Source organism: Gekko japonicus, unplaced genomic scaffold (assembly GCF_001447785.1).
Source record: "Gekko japonicus isolate JY-2015 unplaced genomic scaffold, Gekko_japonicus_V1.1 scaffold334, whole genome shotgun sequence".
In the NCBI taxonomy this organism is placed as follows: domain Eukaryota; kingdom Metazoa; phylum Chordata; class Lepidosauria; order Squamata; family Gekkonidae; genus Gekko; species Gekko japonicus.
Window position 1 is genome coordinate 798,324 of NW_015173683.1, and position 21,353 is coordinate 819,676.

Below are 21,353 nucleotides of genomic sequence, written 5' to 3' on the forward strand. Positions count from 1 at the left end.
GCCAGGACATTAGAAGCCCTCCCACTGTTGACCCCCCCAAGCACCAAGATGACCCCACAACAGACACCCTGTGAGGTAGGTGGGGCTGAGAGAGCTCTGATAGAAACTGCTCTTTTTCAAGGACAGCTGTGCCAGAACTATGGCTTGCCCAAGGCCATCCAGCAGGTGCAAGTGGAGGAGTGGGGAATCAAACCTGGTTCTCCCAAATTAGAGTTCGCGCACTTAACCACTACACCATACTGGCTCTACTTTACTTGAATAGTAATGAACACTAACGGTATCTTAACTTTTGGTGTTACATATTGTATAGATTTCTACCCCAAGCCTGTCCAGGAATGAGGGAGAAACCTATATTTTTTCAGTACATTTAACAACAACCCCGAGAGGTAGGCTGCCCTCTCTGGATTCAGAACAATAGCCACCAGAATCCCTTTTTAACTAGTCCCGGCTTTCCCCAAGGGAGGGATTCCAAACCTTTAGGTTAGCCTCTGGTGGGACATAACACATTGAACAACTCCATCTAGAGCTGCACAGTTAATCTTACCAAGGTAGCTTGTATGGTGAGTAGAAGGCACAGGAGTTTAGCCCTGAAATCCAGTTACAACATCAGAACCCAGTTAGAAACAAGAATAATATTTTATTCAGCACAGAGTATTTGCAATTAGACTACAAGGATTCAAAACAAGAAAGGCTAGGGCAGTTTTTGCCTTCACTACACAGTACGAGATTTGCATAATTACCAGGATGATCCATAGCCCAAGAATGTCCAGGTATACAGTCCAGTTAGACACCAAGGGATTCTGAGGGAAAATCCCCCTTGTGCACCAGCCATGTGCTCAGCTTCACAAAGGAGGTCTTTGTTCCACTTGGGACAACATTCCCAGGTGGAATTCAACAAGCAGAGAGAGAGAGCAAGAACAGAACTCTCTTCCAAGAAATCATACAATTAAACCCCAATCTAATCATGACTAGCCATGGCCATCAGCCAATCACGAGTAGCAGGGTGTGTGGCCAACTTTTGGGTTGTCTGGGGACAACTGGGGATAGGATGGGGGCCTGGAAACCACGCCTGCAGTCACGCTACTCCCAAACCCCAAACCTCATTGCGTACATGACTGTTTGCCTGAGGTCTGCCATTTGGCATGAACGTGTGAAAGAATGTGGGTTTATGGCATGCTATTGAGGCCATCTGGGCCTCACCATTTGGTTTGCAAGAGGAAGTAAGCCACAGCGTTATCAAAGACAGAACAGGAGAAGGCAGAAGGCTTTTAGAAATCAATATTTCTATACACATATTTATCCTGGTAACATTCAGAATGTGTTTATTTGAATAGGACCATTTGTGTGGGACCATGATCCATTGTTTATATTTAACTTTGCCTGTCATTCAAAATATGGTAGCTCCCATAGAATAAAATTAAAGAAAAGTATAAAAGTAGAAGTCCTCTAGAGTAGAGTGCAATTGTAACTTGTGTTTCAAACCCATACATAGGGGTGTTGTGTTCTGTAGGTCAAGATCATCTCACACTGAAGAAGATCTTGCCCTCCAAATGATGTCATTTACATGATAATTTTAATCACTTGGTTTTGCTAATTGAACTTGCAGAGTGCTTGCTCATATGCTTAAACTCTGTTGCAGATAGAGTAATGGCTGAGTAATTTTAGTCTGCTCCTTGTCATATTCACCAGCCAAATCTGATAAAGCAGTAGCTTTTGAGCTGTTTTGCCTATCCAGCTTGTTAAGGCGCCCTTATACGAAAATCCTAGAAATGGCCCAGAAACCACAATATTTTTTTTTTGAGGGACAGGCATGGTTTTCAGAGGTGTTTAGATCTGGTTTGTACTTGAATTGTTGTTAATGGGTGCTTTTTCCTTTCTTTTGTCAGACTAATGAGGAGGGGGTTTCACAAGGGAAAGCAGTGGAGTATGTATGTTTGTAGCAATCTTTGCCAGGCCTATGACAATGATGCTGCATCCCAGTAGAAAAATACAGCCTTTACAGAAAATACACATTCCTCTTTCTCTTTTGACTGTGTTTTAAATTTTTTTTACATATTTGGGACAAAGCATCGCGGTATTCCTCTGCTTGTCACAAGAATAAACTTTTGCATCACTAATAGGTCACTTTTTAAAGTGACATAGATGACCTTCTTGAAAGACAGCTTCATGCATTGTCAGTATTTAAACTGTTAGGCTTTAAGACACCACAAGAGGGTTGTTTGTTTGCACCTATTATTAGACTTCCCCTATGATAACTCAGCTCAGCTGGATTGTTGGAAGAGGATGTCATGCCACCTAGTCTGAAGAGCTGCAGCTATTCCACTTTCCTTGCTTTTTTTTTTTACCCCTGCTAAATCTGCTTTTGCTTTTTTACCTGGTCATACCGTATTGGTGTGTGTGTTTTAAATTTACCAGACATCTTGTTAGTAGGTGACGCTACTTTCCAGCCCTATTGCTTCCAGGGTGTCTGGTTTGGTTTCTGTGCCTTATTATCTGTCTGTTTATTTAAAATGTTGCTAAGCTGTGCATTCAGCCCAGAAGAGTTATTGACAAAATACATTTTAAAAACCAGTACAACAAAAATCTCAGTGAAGTAAGACACTAGAATAACTGTGGTATGTCGTTTCTAAAGGTTCTAGTGGTTAATAAAACCTTGTTCTTGCATTATTTTTCATGTGTCTTGGACCCCAGCACCTAACGCAACCTGCCCGCTGTTTAAGAATAAATAATGTTTTCCGTTTAATTTAATTTTCCATTTAATTTAATTAAAATCCAGATTGGGGGGAACATTATCATATTTGGATGCAGAATTAATAAGACAGGTGTCAGGGTCTTAAGAGCACTGATGAAACTGAACTGTAGGGGAAAATAGATGGATATAGTTCAAGGAATTATTTCCAATCACAATATCTATGTGAATAGCCAATGACTTTGCTATCATAAGAAACTGGTCTACGCAATAATATGGTATTTCCCCCCCAAAAAACGTTGATCAGTGAAGTGGTAGGATAGGATTAAGATCCACGTCCTATGACTTTCCATGTTGGATCCTATGACTCCCTTCTACCAAGTCTTCTTCCAACAGAGAAAGACTTCCCTTCAACAAGCAAACCTTTTTCTCCATCAGAAGAAGTCATTTGCCATTGGGAGAAGCCAAAGAAAACTTGACAGAGGAATGTCATAGGACCCCACTTGGCAGAAGGGAATGGTAGGATCCAGCCCACAATTTACTTTCTGTCAAAATGAACATGCCATTTCAACTAAGAAAGCAAGGGACATGTTAAGCGATTGCAGCATTAGTTACCGGTCTTTAGGACTGAGATTTTAAAATGTGCATTATTTAGCATGTTTTAATGTGCTTGTGGTAATGATCTGTCTCATCCAGTAGCAGCTTCATTTATTACTTAGTAGGCATTTTCAAAGATTTACTGTTCCAGAGGATTAGAGCAGATGAGATGCAGTGAAGTCTGTAATCAGATTGCCAATGTGTGTTTTACTGTGTAAGGTCTGCTTTGGCTTAGAGCCAGGGGTAGCAGTTTTTTGTGTGTGTTTTCCTCTCATTTTTTCCCCTACCCCTGCCTTTGAGATCTGTCCTCCTGGAAGAAACATACAGTTTCCCCAAAAGTAAGACATCCCCCGAAAATAAGACCTACTTACAGTTTTGCCTCTTGCTGAAATATAAGACATCCCCCGAAAATAAGACCTCCCCGATAATAAGGCCTCCCCCGAACATAAGGCCTCCCCGATAATAAGGCCCCCCAAAGCTACCGTAACTCTGGACTCTGGGCCGTAGTGGCAGGCGCCACCGCGCAGCTCACTGTTGGCCGCCGCGCAGCCGGAGCAGACAGGAAGTGCGAGGTCTCTTTTAATCAGAGAGCCCGCGCTGCCGCCAGGACAAGCTGCCGCCTGCTGCTCGCTCTGCCCTGACGGAGTGTACCGTATTCTTCTTCATGGAAAAATAAGACATCCCCCCAAAATAAGACCTAGCGCATCTTTGGGAGCAAAAATTAATATAAGACACTGTCTTATTTTCGGGGAAACAGGGTATAAGCAGTCAGTATGTTTTCCCCATGGGCCAAATAATTCCTGGGGCCTGTGTGAGTTTGGGAAATGGGAGAGGCAGAAAAAATTAATCCCCCCCCAATTGTGCATGAACTTGCCTTGTACTGAGACAGACACTTGGCTTGGCAAGGTCAGTATTGTCAACTCTGACATGCAGTGGCTCTCCAGGGCCTCAGACAGAGGCCTTTCACTTCACTTCTGCCAGGTTCTTTTTGTCAGAGAAGCTGGGGCCTTCTTTCTTCTCGGATAAGAGCCATAACTCAGTTGTAACACAGATGTGTGGTGTGCATAAAGTACCAGCTTGACTTGTTATCATGTCTAGTTAAAATGGCTTCAGTTAGCAGGGCTGGGAAAGACGTCTGTCCAAGACTACTGAAAGATGCTTCTAGTCAGAATAGATAATACTGTGCAAGGTGGGACCAACTTTCTTAACTTCAATTAAAGAACTTGATATATTCAAAGATGGTGGGCCAATGAATGCTAACTGTATGTGAAAATGTTTTTTCTAGACAGTAAAGTTTGTTGAAGGGTATTTGTCTTTTATTCTACACTGTATAAGCTGTGTGTATCTAAGCATGTCAGGAGCAATAGATGCGCATTAGAGGGCAGTAATGGTGCAGTTAAGTATATTGATAGTGTCCATTTGCCACTGTCTTCTGTCCCAGTACTAGGCTAAAGATCCAGATAGGAAACATTGTTCTTTCCTGAGGTGGGCTGGAGTACAAGACTTCAAAAGGGAAGGAATGCTTATGTGTTTGAAGGGTGTGTATACACAGCAGGGAATTCTGAACACTTGTCATGTTTTTGTTATGTGGAAGTTTTTACATCACTGCGTGTCTTTCAAACTGTGTCGCTTTTTCCTTGCATTTTGTAATGTTTACATTGAGGGACACAGATACAAGCTGTTTTACAGGTATTAAAGTATGCATGTCTACTTTATTTACCTGCCAAACCATTTATCACGAAGCTGCTTTCTTTCCCCTGTGTTCCAAAGCAATGTCTCAGATCCACCAAAAATACCCTATTTTCAAAGCATGGAAGTTATAGTTCAGAGTAGGCTTGTATACGTATCCATATGTTTTAGAGCAGGCACACACATAAGTGTTACCAGTAGAGTGCTACCTTTCCCCACAGGGCTGTCCTCCCCCTCTCCCTAGGTGTCTGCAGTCTCCCCCTCCCCTCAGGTTTGGAGAATGAGTGTGTGAGAAAGGAAAATCTCTGATGTAGGCCTATGGACTCTGCATCTCTGCTTGAATCTGTATCAGGCGGCCCTGTAGGCAGCCTTTATTGGTGGCTGCTCCACAGAGACAGAAGTTCATTCCTGTAGCATTTTCTAGAAGTGTTTCAAAGCTTTGAACTCACAACTTTGAATGGCTGGGTTAAGATGTTACCATGTTTGTTCAGATTTTTATCTGGATTTTTAGGGGCCAGTTTGATTTTATTGCTGCACTTTTTTTAAAAAAAGTCTTTAATTGTACCATGCCCTGAACCACTAGAGGATGTTGGGAAATGCAGCCTGCCTCAAGGAGAAAAGTGAAAATTGTGTTTTTGTAAAATAACTTATTCCCTCATTAGCTTTCCCCCCTCTATTCGATAATCTTTGCTACTTTCTAGAGAGCAGGTAAGATGGATGGTGCAGACAAGGGAAATTGCCAGCTCCTTCTCTGTAGATGGTGAAACATCATAGTAATCCACCAGCTCAGGATGTAATTAAATCAGAATGAACATGGAGATTGAGCTGGTGGAGAAGAGATATTTTTGAAAGCCAATTTGCATTCGGAATTACAGGCTCAGATGAATTTTTTTTTTAGAAAGTGAAAAGGTGTGTGTGTGTTTTGCTTGCAGTTTCTTGTTATTTGGTAGTTCTTGGTATGTGGTTTTAAACAAAAATTCCACTCTATTTTGTGTTTTAATTCTTTTTTCTTCTAACCCTGGCATCCTCTTATTAGACCTTTTAACCATACTTTTTGGGGAAACAATAAGCCCATTGTAAAGACAAGGCTACGTACATTAATTCCACATAATACCTTTTATGGAGGATTTCCCTTATACAAGCTTATGCTTTGGAGTTTGAGTTGGAAAAGCCTTTTAACATTGAGAAGGCAGGGCCTTTGCAGCATATTGATCCTGTTTTAAAACTGTAGTACTTCTCTTTGCATTCCTGCAGGAACCCTTCTCTTGGCTTTTCTCTCCTGGTATCCTATTATTTGCCAAAATTTATTCAGTTTGGGGAAACCTCACATCTTTCAGTTGAAATTCTTAAGTGCTGTGTAGCATCTTAAATGATTAGCATTTTTACTGTGTCATTAAAACACATTGGGTTAGATGAAGACAAATGAGATTAGATTTATATCCTGACCTTCACTACCCGAAGGAGTCTCAGAGCAATTTACAATCTCCTTTCCCTTTCCCTCCCCACAACAGATACCCTGTGATGTAGGTGGGGCTGAGAGAGCTCTTTCGAGAACTGCTCATGAGAGAACAGCTCTGAAAGAACTTGTAACTGACCCAAGGTCACACCAGCAGCTTCATGTAGAGGAGTGGGGAATCAAACCCAGTTCTCCCAGATTAGAGTCTGTGCTCCTAACCACTACACCAAACTAGCTCTCCAGATCATGCAAGTCCCTTATGATGTGAAGAACCATTGCCCTGTCCTCACTTAATGAGACGCCCATAAGCCCAAAGGATCCTGCCTACAGTTTTGCAACAGACTAACATGGATAGTTTGGTTCAGTTCAGTTGTAATGCCAAACCATGTTTTAGTGATTGGGAGCACCCCCTGCAGCCTGGATTCTCTGCTCTTTCTACCACCTCCTACCCAGCCTGGGTTCTCTTTCTACCACCTCCCACCCTTTTCTTCTCTTTCTGTCACCTCCTACTCTTCTGATTTTTGCCAACTACATTTTGTCATGATGTTTTGAAATGGATTTGCAAACCATGTTAGAGATTAGTACTAATATAGTTTGTCATGTTTGAAGTCCTGAGAAACTCTGATTAGTAAAAACAAATACAGGGAGAAACTCACACATAGGAAGGAGCAAGTCTAGGGTATATATTCCTAGTTGTCTCATAAAGATTTGGTATTATGTCTGAATTGTGTTTCTGTGAGTATGATATATATTCTTTGAGCAGACATCCAGGTGTTCTAAGCACAGATTTAGAGTTTCCTTGGTTGTTCCTAGGTAGGGGAGGGGCCATGGCTCAGTGGTAGAGCATCTGTTTGGCATGCAAAAGGTCCCAGATTCAACCCCCACCATCTCCAGTTAAAAGGAATCAGGCGGTAGGTGATGTGAAGACCTCCAGCTGAGACCCTGGAGAACTGCTGCCAGTCTGAGTAGACAGTGATGACCTTGATGAACCAGTGGTCTGATTCAGGTTAAGGTAGCTTCATGTGTTCAACTTAATCAGCACTAAGGGCTTTAGTAGGTCCATTTTTGTCATAATGTTTACTGTGAAAAGGTTGGTTCACTTAGGGTTTTTTTTTTTCCTGGCAGACCCTCCGAAGGGGGGAGCTGGTTTATTTATCTCATCTATTTGGCGTTTTCTCCTTGCCTAATGTGGTTTTTTAATATTTAAGATATAGCCATAACATTGATATGCACATTGATTCTACAACTCTGCATTTCTTTTCTGAAAACTCCAATCCAGCAATTGTTGGAGTACAGGGAGTGGGGTGTAAAACAGATTCACTGGATCACTCCCAGAACAAGACTGGAAGACTGTAGAAGGTCATTACTTGAAAAGACAGATGAAAAGGATCTGGAAACAAAGACCTTACAGACCATGAGAATTATTGGTCAAAATGGATTAAAAACTGCTTAGCCTAATGAAAATGTTGCTTTTTGCAAGTTGCTTTCAATTACCAAGCTTTTGGAACAATGGATCGGTAAGTAGCTGCAAGTGGCCTTGCCCAGGGTTTCCCCAAGGCTGGTGGGGTTGTGGTGGAGGAGAGTTGTCCGAGCAGAGCGGTAGGATGCAAGCCTCTTACTGGGGCTCTGCAATTTTGTCTGCAGTCTGCCACCCACAGTAAATACCAGAGTTCCTTTTAAAATATGTACCTTTGATGATTCAGCACCTTTTATGGACACACTGCCTTACTTTTCCTTGGACTTGGTTCTTCCAAAACTAAGGACAAATGTCAATACTACCAGTTTTGACAGCCATGACTCATTTTCTTACATTAAATTAGGTAGAGAGCTCAAAATGGAAAGGTCTGATTTGATAATCTCCTCTTAGGAGGAAGGATGAGATAGACAGAATATATTTATCTATATAACTTATTCAGTACATTTTGCCCAACGAGAGTAGATTGTACAATAATACATGAACTAGGATGGTAAAGGTGTGTGGTTTTTGTTAGGAAGAGCATTTTAATAATATTCTATTTGATTTATGCCTCCCCAATTAGTAGTTGAAAGATAGGAAATTTCAACGGGAACCCTCAAGTCAGTCGGCTATATATAGTCTGTGCTAGCTTTTCGTATTCAATTTCCTTCATAATGGCTTGAATGTTTAAGCTGGCTGCCATTCCTCCAGTTCCGTTGCACTGAGATGTGGCATGTCATGTCTAAAGGGGCTATAGCTAAGAGCTGTGATGAAAACTGACTGACTGCTGGCTTTCTTCTGCATACAGAGTAGCAGAGAGAGTAAGCTATAATACACTATCGAGCTGGGCTGTAAATATATGCAGTGGCATGCTCTTCCAGAGTTCATGCAGGGCTTTCAGCAGATGGGGGAGGGGAAAGCGAGAGCAACAGGGTCATCCCTTGTTTTCTCTTAATCCCTCACCCTGCAGTTGGTCATGTGTATCAGTGATGCTGGTGGTGAGGAAAGAGCAGAAACCAAGGCCGAAGTATCAGTCTTGGTCTGCCCCTTACTCCACCCATGGCTGCAATTCGGGTGATCCCCCCTTCTCTCCTTCCTTTTTTTGGTGGTGTGGTGAAAGTGAAGACCAGCTAAACCTGGTCTTCTGCTTTGTGCTGTCCCATCTGTTGGTCATAATCGACATAAGGCTTGTATCCAATTAGATCTGCTCACGGAACAGGCCTTGTGGAGTAGAACTCCTGCTTCCTCTTCCTGTTGCAGCATGAGGACAGAAGTATAAAAATTTGAAAATTCTGTGTGAATACACTGATCAGGATCACTAGAAAAGTTGGGTTGAGATAATGGGGCATTTTAATGTTGATAGTTGCAATACTTGCAATGGTGGGAAAGCACCCAACAGGGAATAACTCAAGTACTCACACAATGAAGCATTGAGTTATACGTGTTTCCTGCTATCAAACTTGGATGGGGGAAAGTGCAAATGTGATCTTTTAAGGTCGCTGTTTAAGTGGCCAGGTTGTCCCCCCACCCGCATACTGTGTCCATAGCCTCTGCAATATGAAAAATGTTAGAGTATCTGAAAAGTTCATTTTATGCCTCCCAATGAATGAATGAATGTACACCAAATCACTTCATCACATAATTACACGAACATACATAACTTCAGAGATACCAGAATACAATTTCTCAGTAAGGATAATTATGCCACAGCTGTAGGAAAGCAGACAACCAAACCTACCACACAGTAAGCTAGTCTTTGGTATCAGGATCTATGTCTTTGTCGTTTGAATGTTAGCCAGCAGAAAGAATTGTCTGCTTTTATCATTGTAAAGTACTTGCAAGTAGGCTTTATGTACTCACAACAACCTGCAGAAATGCAAGATAGTATCAGTTCTACACCTTAAAATTGTTTGTAGTGGGGTACATAGTATTTGTTCTTCCCAGCACTAAATGTATAAATATTCCGTTATAGCAATACCACACAAAGAAATCTAATAGGATATGAAGTGTTTGTCTCTGGTACATGACTTAAATAATTGGAACAAAGGAAAGCTTCCAGGTCAGTCACTAGAGACTGGCTGATCATGTAGATAGAAATTAGTGCAAAGTGGAAGTGGAATGGGAGATGGCAAGGTAATAAATCTGCAGACTTTTGCTGGGCTCAGAGCCAACAAATGCTGCCTTGCTAGCAGTACTGGTAGCATGCACAGTCAGCTTCCTTTGCTTTATGCAAAGAATTTGAAGAAGAAAGACAAGACCCATTCCCCCCCCTGACCACATATCATTTCTAACTTTGTCTCTGGAACTGAAAATCAGTCAGCAGTGCAATAATGAAGAAACACCCCTTAGTATTTGTTCTTCCCAGTACTGAATGTATAAATATTCCGTTATAGCAGTACCAAACAAAGAAATCTAATGGGATATGAAGTGTTTGTCTCTGGTACATGACTTAAATAATTGGAACAAAGGAAAGCTTCCAGGTCAGTCACTAGAGATTGGCTGATCATGTAGATAGAAATTAGTGGGAAGTGGAAGTGGAATGGGAGATGGCAAGGTAATAAATCTGCAGACTTTTGCTGGGCTCAGGGCCAACAAATGCTGCCTTGCTAGCAGTACTGGTAGCATGCACAGTCAGCTTCCTTTGCTTTATGCAAATAATTTGAAGAAGAAAGACAAGAACCCTTTCCCCGCCCGACCACATATCATTTCTAACTTTTTCTCTGGAACTGAAAATCGGTCAGCAGTGCAATAATGAAGAAACACCCCCCCTTTACTTTGTTTGTTTTTGTAGTAGCAATATAGTGAAGGCCTGCTTACAGTTCTTCCCTAAAACTAGGAATATAAGCACTCAGCAAGTCCAGTGTTTTGCGGTTAAGGGACAGCATTATGAGTCTGGCCTTCCTGGATAGATTGCAAAACTCTTAACCTGTAACAAGTCAGGGATTAGGGTTGCCAAATGACCCCGGGGGGCGGGGAATCACCTGCTTCGGAGCCCGAGTTCCGCCCCAGTGGAATCGGGGCCCGGGGGGAACCCCGCCCCCGAAGCTGCGTCACGATCTCGGCCATGCCCCCAACGTCAGCAACGTCTGACGTCACTTCCGGTGATGTTGCGGCGGCGTGCGCTTTGCGCGCGCACGCACACACACACAGTCGGCTCCCGACCGGGACAGAGCCTCCCCCACCAGTAAGGTTTCAGGATTTGGCAACCCTATCAGGGATATATACAGGAAAGTGAAGGGAAGGTTGTTCACAAGGACAAAAGGACTTCACACACACATTTAGGACCACTAAAAGCTAAAGGCTTTGCTCAGTCAGACTCCAGAGCATTTCTATGGGTGGATTCGTAGGTATGGCAGCCTCCAGGTGGGACATGGGGATCCCCTGGAATTTCAGCTCATCTCCAGACTACAGAGATGTTGTGAGCTGCCCTGAGCCCACTTGCAGGGTAGGGTGGGATATAAACTGAAATAAATAAATAGAGATCAGTTCCCCTGGAGAAAATGGATGTTTGGAAAGGTGGACTCTCTGGCATTGTACCCCACTGAGGTCCCTGTCCTCCCTAAGCTCCATCCCCATCTCCAAAAGTTTCCCGACCTGGATCTGGCCACCCTACCCCCATCCCCTGCTGGTGGCCAAAGGGGACCTGGCAATCCTAATGTGGAATGATTTCTTTTGGCGACTGTATGATTATGATCTATGCCAATAAAGGTTTTGAACTTGAATGATTTCTTTCTGTGGAGCATGGTTTTCTTTGCCTTTCTTGCTGTAACCACAAATATGTCTCAAAATGCTGTCCTAGAGTGGAACACCTCTTCCATCAATTGAGCTCTGCACAAATAGAAGGGTGGTGGTCAATGTTCCCTCTAAGCTGTAGAGTCTTGTGAGCAAAAATTCTGCTTTGCGAGCTACTGGCATTAAAGTTGTGAGCCAGCGATTTGGCTACTGTATAAATTAGCCTGCACTGGAGCCACATCCTTCTTGAGCTAAGACAAAAATGTGTGAGCCAGAGGCTAAAAAACAGTGAGCTGGCTCACACCAACTCAGCTTAGAGGGAACACTGGTGGTGGTGGGTTTTTTCTCTCCCTTCCTCCCCTCACTGTAACCTGTCAAGCCACTTGACTGTTACTTCACATGGATGCTACAACCCCAGGAATCAATATTGCAGGGGGCAGCAGTCGATGCTGGGGCGAAGGGAAAGTGGGGAAGAGCTGCAATTCGTGCATCAGTGGATCACTGGATCCACCCTCTTGTCTTAAAAAGAGAACTCATTCCAAAAGAGAACATATTTCACAAGTTTTGTAAAAAATGTTTCCATTAGAAGAACTGAGAAGACATCCTGGGAGGCTTCTTCTCCAACATTCAGTGTTCGTTCTCCCAGTAGGGTTGCCAGCTCTGGATTGGGAAATACCTGGAGATTTTGGGGGTGGAGCTGGAGGAGGGCAGGGTTTGGGGAGGGAGGGATTTCAGTTGGGGTATAATGCCATAGAGTCCACCTTCCAAAGCAGCCATTTTCTCCAGGGGAATTCATCTCTGTCACATGGAGATCAGTTGTAATCCCAGGAGATCTCCAGCCACAACTTGGAAGTTGGCAACCCTACCTCCCTGACTTCATATTTCTGATGTCAAGCAAGATGGTTAATTAATAGGAAACTGGCTAATTAATAAGAAACAGTGAGTATAAATGGGAAATTTTCCCCACTCAGTAAGCAGTGGGGTACCGCAGGGATCAGTACTCGGTCCGATGCTTTTTAACTTGTTCATTAATGATTTGGAGTTGGGAGTAAGCAGTGAAGTGGCTAAATCTGCAGATGACACTGAGACTGATCAAGAGAGATCTTGGAGTTGTAGTAGATTACTCACTGAAAATGTTGAGACAGTGTGGGACTGCAATAAAAAAGGCCAATGCTATGCTGGGAATTATTAGGAAGGGTATTGAAAACAGATCAGCCAATATCATAATGCCCCTATATAAATCAATGGTGTGACCTCATTTGGAATACTGTGTACAGTTCTGGTCACCACACCTTAAAAAGGATATTATAGCATTGGGGAAAGTGCAGAAAAGGGCAACTAGAATGATAAAAGGATTTGAACACTTTCCCTATGAAGAAAGGTTAAAGCGCTTAGGGCTCTTTAGCTTGGAGAAACGTCAACTGAGGGGTGACATGACTGAAGTTTATGAGAATATGCATGGGATAGAGCAGGTAGAGAAAGAGGTACTTTTCTCCCTTTCTCACAATGCAAGAACTCGTGGGCACTCAATGAAATTGCTGAGCAGTCGGGTTAGAACAGATAAAAGGAAGTACTTCTTCACCCAAAGAGTGATTAACACTTGGAATTCACTGCCTCAGGAGGTGGTGGTGGCTACAAGCATGGGCGGCTTCAAGGGGACATTAGATAAGCATATGGAGCAGAGGTCCATTGGTGAGTATTAGCCACAAGGTATAGATAGGGACTCCGGGGCAAGTAATGCTCTGTATTCTTGGTGCTTGGGGGGGTCAATAGTAGGAGGGCTCCTAGTGTCCTGGCCCCACTGCTGGACCTCCTGATGGCACCTAGTATTTTTGGCCATTGTGTGACAGAGTGTTGGACTGGATGGGCCATTGGCCTGATCCAACATTGGCTTTTCTTATGTTCTTATGGTCTGGTGTGCCACTTTTTGGCATGGATTTCAGGGGTTGCCTATCCCTGACTTAGAGCAAAAGAATGATGCAGGATGGGGTAGTGGAGAATTACTGATTTGTATGTGAAAAGAAGCTTAAACTTTATATGACGAGAACTGTGGATAGAGTTGGAGACCTGGATTCAAGTTGCATCCCCTCTACCATGGCCTTGCAGATCACCATATGACAATGTCCAATGTATGAAGTGTGTGCAATAATATGTACGCAAGACTGCATAGATCATTATTATTCCAACACACAGGATTCTTGTGCTGGGCAGAATGCAGTAAAGTATATGAAGAACTTTCAAATTTAAGAGACTGTATAAACTATTAGTACCTGTGTTTATTCAGATGTTTCTAGACAATCACTAGAAAGCAAGCAAGTTGGCACCTGCAGTGTAAAAGATATATTTGCTGAAGAGTTTTTTTCTTTTCCATGGTGAACAACTTTCTTCAATGTTTTCTTTTCTTTTTACTTTTTCTGTCTTTAGGGGAAGCTACATGACCCACAGCTGATGGGAATAATTCCAAGAATTGCACATGACATCTTCGATCACATCTATTCCATGGATGAAAACCTAGAATTTCACATAAAGGTAAATGTGGGGTGACATGTTATATAATGGTCAAATAAAGGGGGGGGGGAAAGCTGAGTTTGTTGTCAGACTGCAGTCACATTGTAAAAATCTTGTACTTCTCCATAGGCATTTTCTGTAAATTAACGTTAATATGAAGCAGATTTGGGTTCCCCATATCTAAGCTGAAGAAAACATGCTGCTAAGTCAGTGTCTTAGTAATGCTCTGCTTCTTTTTATCATTCTTTTTATCATGCGAATTTCTGAGTTTTCTTCACTACATTGCATATCTGCATTTTGGAACTCAGAAGATAAATGAAGATGTCAGGTCTGCATTCTCTCATGGTTAAAAACTAGTTTTTTCAAACCTTGGGTGAGAGGGATTGTTATAGTTCCCAAACTGTTTCCCTGGACCCCTGTATATGTGTGTATGCATCTTTACATGTGTCAGACTCTTTTTTTTGGTGAGAATTCTGTGTATGTGTGTATGGCTGGAAGTTATGGTTGACTTCTGGTGACCCCTAGTGAGGCCTGGACATTTCAGAGAAGTGGCTTGCTATTGCCTACCTATGCGTCCCAGCTGTGGTATTCCTTGGAGGTCTCCCTTTCAAGTACTTGCCAGGGTCGGCCCTGCTTAGCTTCCAAGATCTATCATGTGTCACACCCTTGAATCTGAAGAACAAATTTAGAGTCCAGTGGCACCTTTAAGACCAACAAAGGTTTATTCAAGGTATGAGCTTTTATGTGCAAGGCACACTTTTTCAGATACAGTGGAATGGCAGGTAAGGTTCAAACTTATAGCCAGAGAATGAACAGCAAATTAATATGTAACATGATGATGTTCAAGATATGCAAAGTAGAAAGCTAAATAACAATTTAGTTTTGTTCAACTAAATAACAAGTTAAGGTTATACCGTCAACAGTTGTAAAGCAATAAATATGTCAAAATAACAGATAAATGTCCAAAGGTGTCTTTTCTAATTGTTGGAGAAGTAACTGAGAAACTAAATTCTCTCCTCTCAGGCATGGAGGGCACTTAACAGCATTTAATGAGGGGGATGTACTTCCTTGGCTGAAGGTTTCTGGGCTTGACAAAACATGAGAAAGGCCTACTACTTTCAGACTCTTTTACGACCAACAAAATTTAATTCATGCACACGAAAGCTTATACCCAAAATTAAACTTTGTTGGTCTTAAAGGTGCCACTGGTCTCAAAATTTGTTCTGTTGCTTCAGGCCAACACGACTACCCACCTGAATCTACTTTCAGACTCATTTTTTAGGGGTCTCTCAGAGGCAGGGAGGACCTTGTTGGACTATTCAGAAAGTGGAGTATCTGTACAAACTTCCTGACAAAGGAGGCTATAATATATGAAAATGGTGCAGCTTGTAAAAAGAGAGTGGGGTGCAGAGAAGAAAGAGTTGGTGTTAGACTAGGTATATTCTCCATTGACTCTCCCCCTCACCCTGGGTTGGATAGCTGATGGGTCATTGTGACAGATGACAGGTGTATCATCTGTACACTGATTCTGTCCTCTCCACCCAATCTGGGATGCTCCACCCAATCATGGGAGTCTCTGTTTAATGGAGTTTTTGGCTCTACTGATAACTCAAACAGGGGCAGGCTTGTTCCTTCCCAAAACACAGGACTCCTTCTGTAACAGTGGTGTCTAAATGTAGGTAGCCATGGTTTATCGTGAAGCCTGAATGTAGCCTAGATAAGACCTGAAGTGAACAGAGGGTTAAAAGGGATTTTGCATAACAGTATACAGTTTCTGAAAATATGTATGTTGCAAAACTCCATAAAACACTTCTTTTTAAACCTTTTGTTGTAGTGGTCAGACAGGATCCTCCTTTTAAGCTGACTCATTCTGCATTCTGCTGGAAAGAAAGTTGTGACATGTCTCTCTTAATGATATGATCACTATTTAAGAGCTTAGCTCATCTTAACACCAGTTGTATTTAAAAGGTTTAAGAGGCTGCTGGATAATCCTGGAGTTGAGCTATTGAGCCAAATATTGCTCTTATGGCAGGATTAGTTTTGGACCAAGCTGATAGTTTTTCTTCGATTTGCCATAGCTATGAATTAATCAGAAGCATTAGGAAAAGAAAAGGAAGAATCTCGTAAGCATTTAAAAAGATTAGGAATGCTGCTTATCCACTAATATTACTTAGAATAGCCCTAGTACTCTATTGCATTGGTTGAAAATTAATTTTTTTTCATTTGACTGATAAGTTGGTACAGATTCCCTTGTGCCAGTAGTGAGCCATACACCCTGCTCTGTATCAGCTGCTCCATGCAGGCATCCCCAGTGAGCAGAGGGTGGGATTCATTAGCTTGGGGAGTGTGGGGAAACATGGATATATTGCTTGAACACATACCCTAAATGACTTATTGATACTAACAGAATAAAAAGGGGGAAATGCCAGGTAATAGATGATGGAGCCAGTTTGGTGTAGTAGTGAAGTGTGTAGACTCTAATCTTGGGAGAACTGGGTTTGATTCCCCACTTTTCCACTTGCAGCTGCTGGGTGACCTTGGGCAAGCCATAGTTCTGGCACAGCTGTTCTTGAAAAAGAGCAATTTCTGTCAGAGCTCTCTGAGCCCCACCTACCTCACAGGGTGTCTGTTGTGGGGAGGGGAGGGGAAAGGAGATTGTGAGCCACTCTGAGACTCCGAGTGAAGGGCGGGGTATAAATCCAATGTCCTCCTCCTCCTTTTCCTCTTCTTCTTCTTCGTTTATTATATAAAGTCCTTAAGTGTTTCACCATGCAGACCTCCTCTGGGGGAATCAGAACATTCAGCTAGTGCCGAAACTGTCCACAGCACTAGGTGAATGTTCTGAGTCCCCCTGAGGAAGCCTGCATGGCGAAACACGTAGGGACTTTGTATAATAAATCAGTCTTTGATCACCTGGCATTTTTTCCTTTTTATTCTGTTGGCACATTGCTGGGTGCAGCCCAGTTTTTTCATATTATTGGTATTAAGAAAGAAAGAAAAATGCCAGACATTTTTACATTTGACTTTCCTTGTGCAGAAATGTCTGATGTGAGTTGAAGCAGTATATTCATGTGTCCCCTCTTACCCCACTCTTGTGAACGCTGGTGGTGTCTCCCTTCTGTTAAGAGATTATTAGGAAATTTGGAACGTTCTATGGACTTGGGTGCTACTGAGTGGCGTACTAAGGGCCCCCCCGGGGGGGCTGTCCACCCAAAGTGCAGCTTAAGGAACGCCTTTGAAGGGGGCCCTCAAAGCCAGCATTGTCCTGCTGCCTCCAGCCAAACGTCTTTCCCTTTTATTTTTAAAATGCAGTTCTGGCACAGGGAAGTCTGAGCACAGCAAAAAAGCTCTAGGATCAGCTAAGCTAGAGGCGTCGAACTCTTTTGTTATGAGGGTGGGATCTGACATAAATGTGACTTTGTCCGGCCGGGCTGTGTGCACCATAAAACGTAATGTCATGTACTGGACATATAAACTTCATAAAGGATAGCAGCTGGTAAGCTCTGAGTTGGTGTGTTCTCACTGCAACATGTCATGGACTGAGGGGGGCTGAGGAAAAACATGGGCAGACTGGAGAGTCAACGGTGCAGAGCTGGGCAGATGCTCATGTGCTGCCTGGGGAGGAGGCCCCTTCCCCAGCCCGCTCCTGCCGCCAATGCTGTGAGCCTGGGCCCCAGGGTAAAAATGCTACATGGCTGGATGTTGCGAGCTCCCTCCTGCTCCCAAGCCACCATGGAAAGGAACTGGGAAGACAAGTTGCACTACCCCCCCCCCGCCTGCAGAAGCAGGGGGCAGTGGCCCAGGTCCAAGGCCGCATGCACAGCAGGACCCAGGCAGAAGCAGGGGGCGGTGGCCCAGGTCCAAGGCCGCAGGCACAGCAGGACCCAGGCCAAGCAAAGCCTGATAAGCCGAATATGCCCGTGCGGCCATGGCTGCCTCCAGCCAAGGCTGCCAGGCCATCCATGGTGGGGCATGTGACAAACTGACCTCCAAAACCAGGATGCTTAGTGCATCAAATTCACTGTTGATGGGATATTAGGGGTTAATGCCTCACTGTGAAGCACAGTTAGATTGACAGCCTGCCACTTGCATGCACCCCCCCCTCTGGTTAGTCAGCACCAGCTGAGGAGAGCTTTCTAAAGTCTTGTCAGATTGAGTCAGTCATCATTTGGACTTTGGCTTGGCAGTAGCCAGTCAGGAGGAGTGTGAGTATCAGTCTGAGGGAAACAGACAAGTACACTTGGGAAGTGAAGGGACACTACTTGTCCAACTGTTTATTCACAGTCTCCAGAACTGGGGTTTAGGCTTGACAGAAGAGACTAGACAGTAGGTTGAAACTGCCAGTCTAGCCAAACAGAAAAGGATTATTGCTCCTAGAAAGAAGAGGGTATTTCTGACCCAGTTATTCAGAGAGTTCAATTCAGAAGGGACCCTTGGCTTGTGTGAAAACAGGAAACGGCCATAGACTCCTCAAGAGTCCAAAGGAAAGTTGTAATCCCACAAGGGAAGTATTTAAATACAGGAAGAAAGTACTAACTTCCAGGAAACTCAGATAGTTATATGAAATTTTTATTAAGACACATTGTTGCTGAAAGAAATCTCCAAGACCAACAAACCTCTCATAGTTAAGAACTGAGTCTCTAAGAAAATAAGCTTCAACTATACTCTGTCGCCTGTTAAAAATATTATAATTTTTACAAACATCAACATTTTCCTCAGCTTCTCACCCCTTGCCTATTCCTAACCCAACTGTACTTGTTCAATAAAGTCAGCATTCTTGTTTGAGCTTTACTTTGTGTCAAGTACCATTTACAAGGGGATTTATAAGAAGGTTCCTGCTTAACTACAATAAACCTCTGGCACGGGCAAAAGCCATATAACTTCTCTATCAAACGGTGGGAAATGCAAGAAAGTTACAATTCCATTATTTAAATACTCTACTAAGAGGCTGCTGGGGGTTAGCCAGAGATTGCCAGCAAGCCGTGATGGAATAGCATCTTGGAATATTTTTTTTACTGGCATGATTATATATAGGAAGTTAAATACAAGGAAAATACAAGGGTGTTGCATGCAGTGTTTGCATGCATGTCTTCTGACCATATGGATCCCATTTATGCACAGGGTTTTACATAGCAAAACAGAGACATACAGTCATGTGTGGCTAGTTCTTACGAAATGGCAGTGACTGATTATATTTTGTATCTCAATTTGAGCATATATCTTTGTGTTTTTTATGGCTGTGTTTTCCCCACTACATACGAATCTGAGAAAAAATGGTTTAAAATTCCCCTGCTGTATTCTGCATTATTTCCCCCTCCTGCCCTGAAACATTGTAGCATGATAACAATTGACTGCTGCATACAGCTGTGACAGCAAATGTATTTGAATGGTATTGAATGGCAGTGCAAGCTGAATTACAAGAGAAAGGTGTCCTTTGTAAACACAAGCATTCTGGCAGCGCAATAGGGAATTTCACCAGACAGCCACCATGGTTTTCTGGATAAAATATTTTCATATGGGTAGCCATGTTGGTCTAGGGTTCCCAAGTTGTTTTCTTGCCGCAGCGGGGGACTCCCGGCTGGCGGCTGGAGTGCGCCATAGAGTTTTCCCTCGGATGACCGTGGCCCTGCCCCCAGCATGCCCGGCGTGGTCATGTCACTTCTGGGTGACATGCACATCAGGGTGGGGTTCCTCCCGGGGTCCGATCCTCCGGCGGCGGGGAACGGGCCTCTGGGGCGGGGATTTCCCCGCCCCCCGGGGGGACTTGGCAAGCTTATGTTGGTCTGAAGCAACAGAAGAAGCCCTTCCTGGCAACTAACCCCTCCTGACTGAAATGTAATGGTTAGCAAAGTCTGTTTCAATCTGTCTGAAGAAGTGTGCATGCATACAAAAGCTTATACTGAGAATTAAACTTTGTTAGTCTGAAAGGTGTCACTGGAGTCAAACTTTGTTCTGGATAAAATATTATTGTCAGAGCTCACTCAACTGTGAAAATGTTTTTTTAAAATGTAGAGAGTAACTAAGATAAATGCTTATTCTCACATTTTAAAGTAACTGTTAGCTGCTCACATATGGGTCAAATGCATTTGCACAGCAAAAGCAGATGGAGGACATAGAATAATGATTGGGACATACCTAAAACTGAAGGACAGCATAATTAGCAGTATCGTTTTGCTTACCTCTAATGTTCTGCATGCCTCAAATAAGATTCTTAGTCCTCCCCTGTGCTTTGGTTGTAGAAAAGTGTTTGACCTCTGCTTTTCTCAACTGCATCCTTCGTTTATTTGGTTTTCTAATATGCATTTGCTTCGCAGTTTGGGAATAAACATTAATTCTTACAGTGTTTGATTTGTAGCCAGTCTGTGAATGCAAACTAAACTTTTATTTCTTAATTGTATAAGTGTTTAGTGGCTTTTAAAAATCTTGGAACCCTTCTTTCTCTAATTATTTGCATGCAATCATCATTGATTTCGGACTCTGTAGAATGAGCTTTTAGGATTTATTGAGCTAGCCTAGGAATCAAACAAGGTGGTGCTTGTCAATACTGGTAGGGTATTGTGTACCAGATCAGTCCTTAGTGATTGGTAACAAAAGAAAATGAGCCATTTATCTAAATGCTTGAACCCGTGGCACTATTTTGTTCATCTGCTTCTTGTTCAAAACTATAGTGCAAAAGGATCTCTGATGGAATCTTTTATAGCTCCATTTGCATCACTCCATCACTCCTGGTGGTGATGCAGTGGTGAAAACACACAGATGGGAAAAGTGGAAATGCTAAATTACTGGTGAACTAAAACATGACTATTTCTACTGCACCAGTTCTCAAGAATAATGGAGTCGGCTCAGCATTTGATTCCTAGGCTGCTTGTCTGTATTGGTAAGCATGAATGTTTAAAAATACATGCAGTGAGACTACTTTGTAGTTTCGCTTTAGTGAATAGCAGGACCTATGCAATTAAAAGTCTTTCAGTAGCAGAACTACTCCCACTGTTTGGGTTGAACAGTTCATGTTCTGGGAGTTCTGTGTTAAAAATTAATGACCTGTTGGAAAATAAACAAACAAGATAAAATCCTCCTCCACTAAAATGGATTGTAGCTTAATACACAGTGAAACATTAAACAAGGCTGTGCAGTCTCTGTTTGCATTCAGTTTAATGAGCCATTAGTGTATGAGATGCCTGTTGTGATTGCTGATGATTGAATCAGTATGAAAAAGGGGAAAGAGG

General features: G+C 42.8%; 1 protein-coding gene across 1 annotated transcript in view; it reads left to right on the forward strand.

Moving 5' to 3' along the window:
- The window catches only part of KIF5C (kinesin family member 5C), a 162,716-nt gene that overhangs the window by 54,387 nt on the left and 86,976 nt on the right, over positions 1-21,353 (forward strand). Inside the window, exon 4 of the mRNA XM_015423070.1 lies at positions 14,044-14,148. Coding sequence (XP_015278556.1) covers positions 14,044-14,148 — 105 coding nt within the window. The remainder of the gene's footprint in view (positions 1-14,043; positions 14,149-21,353) is intronic.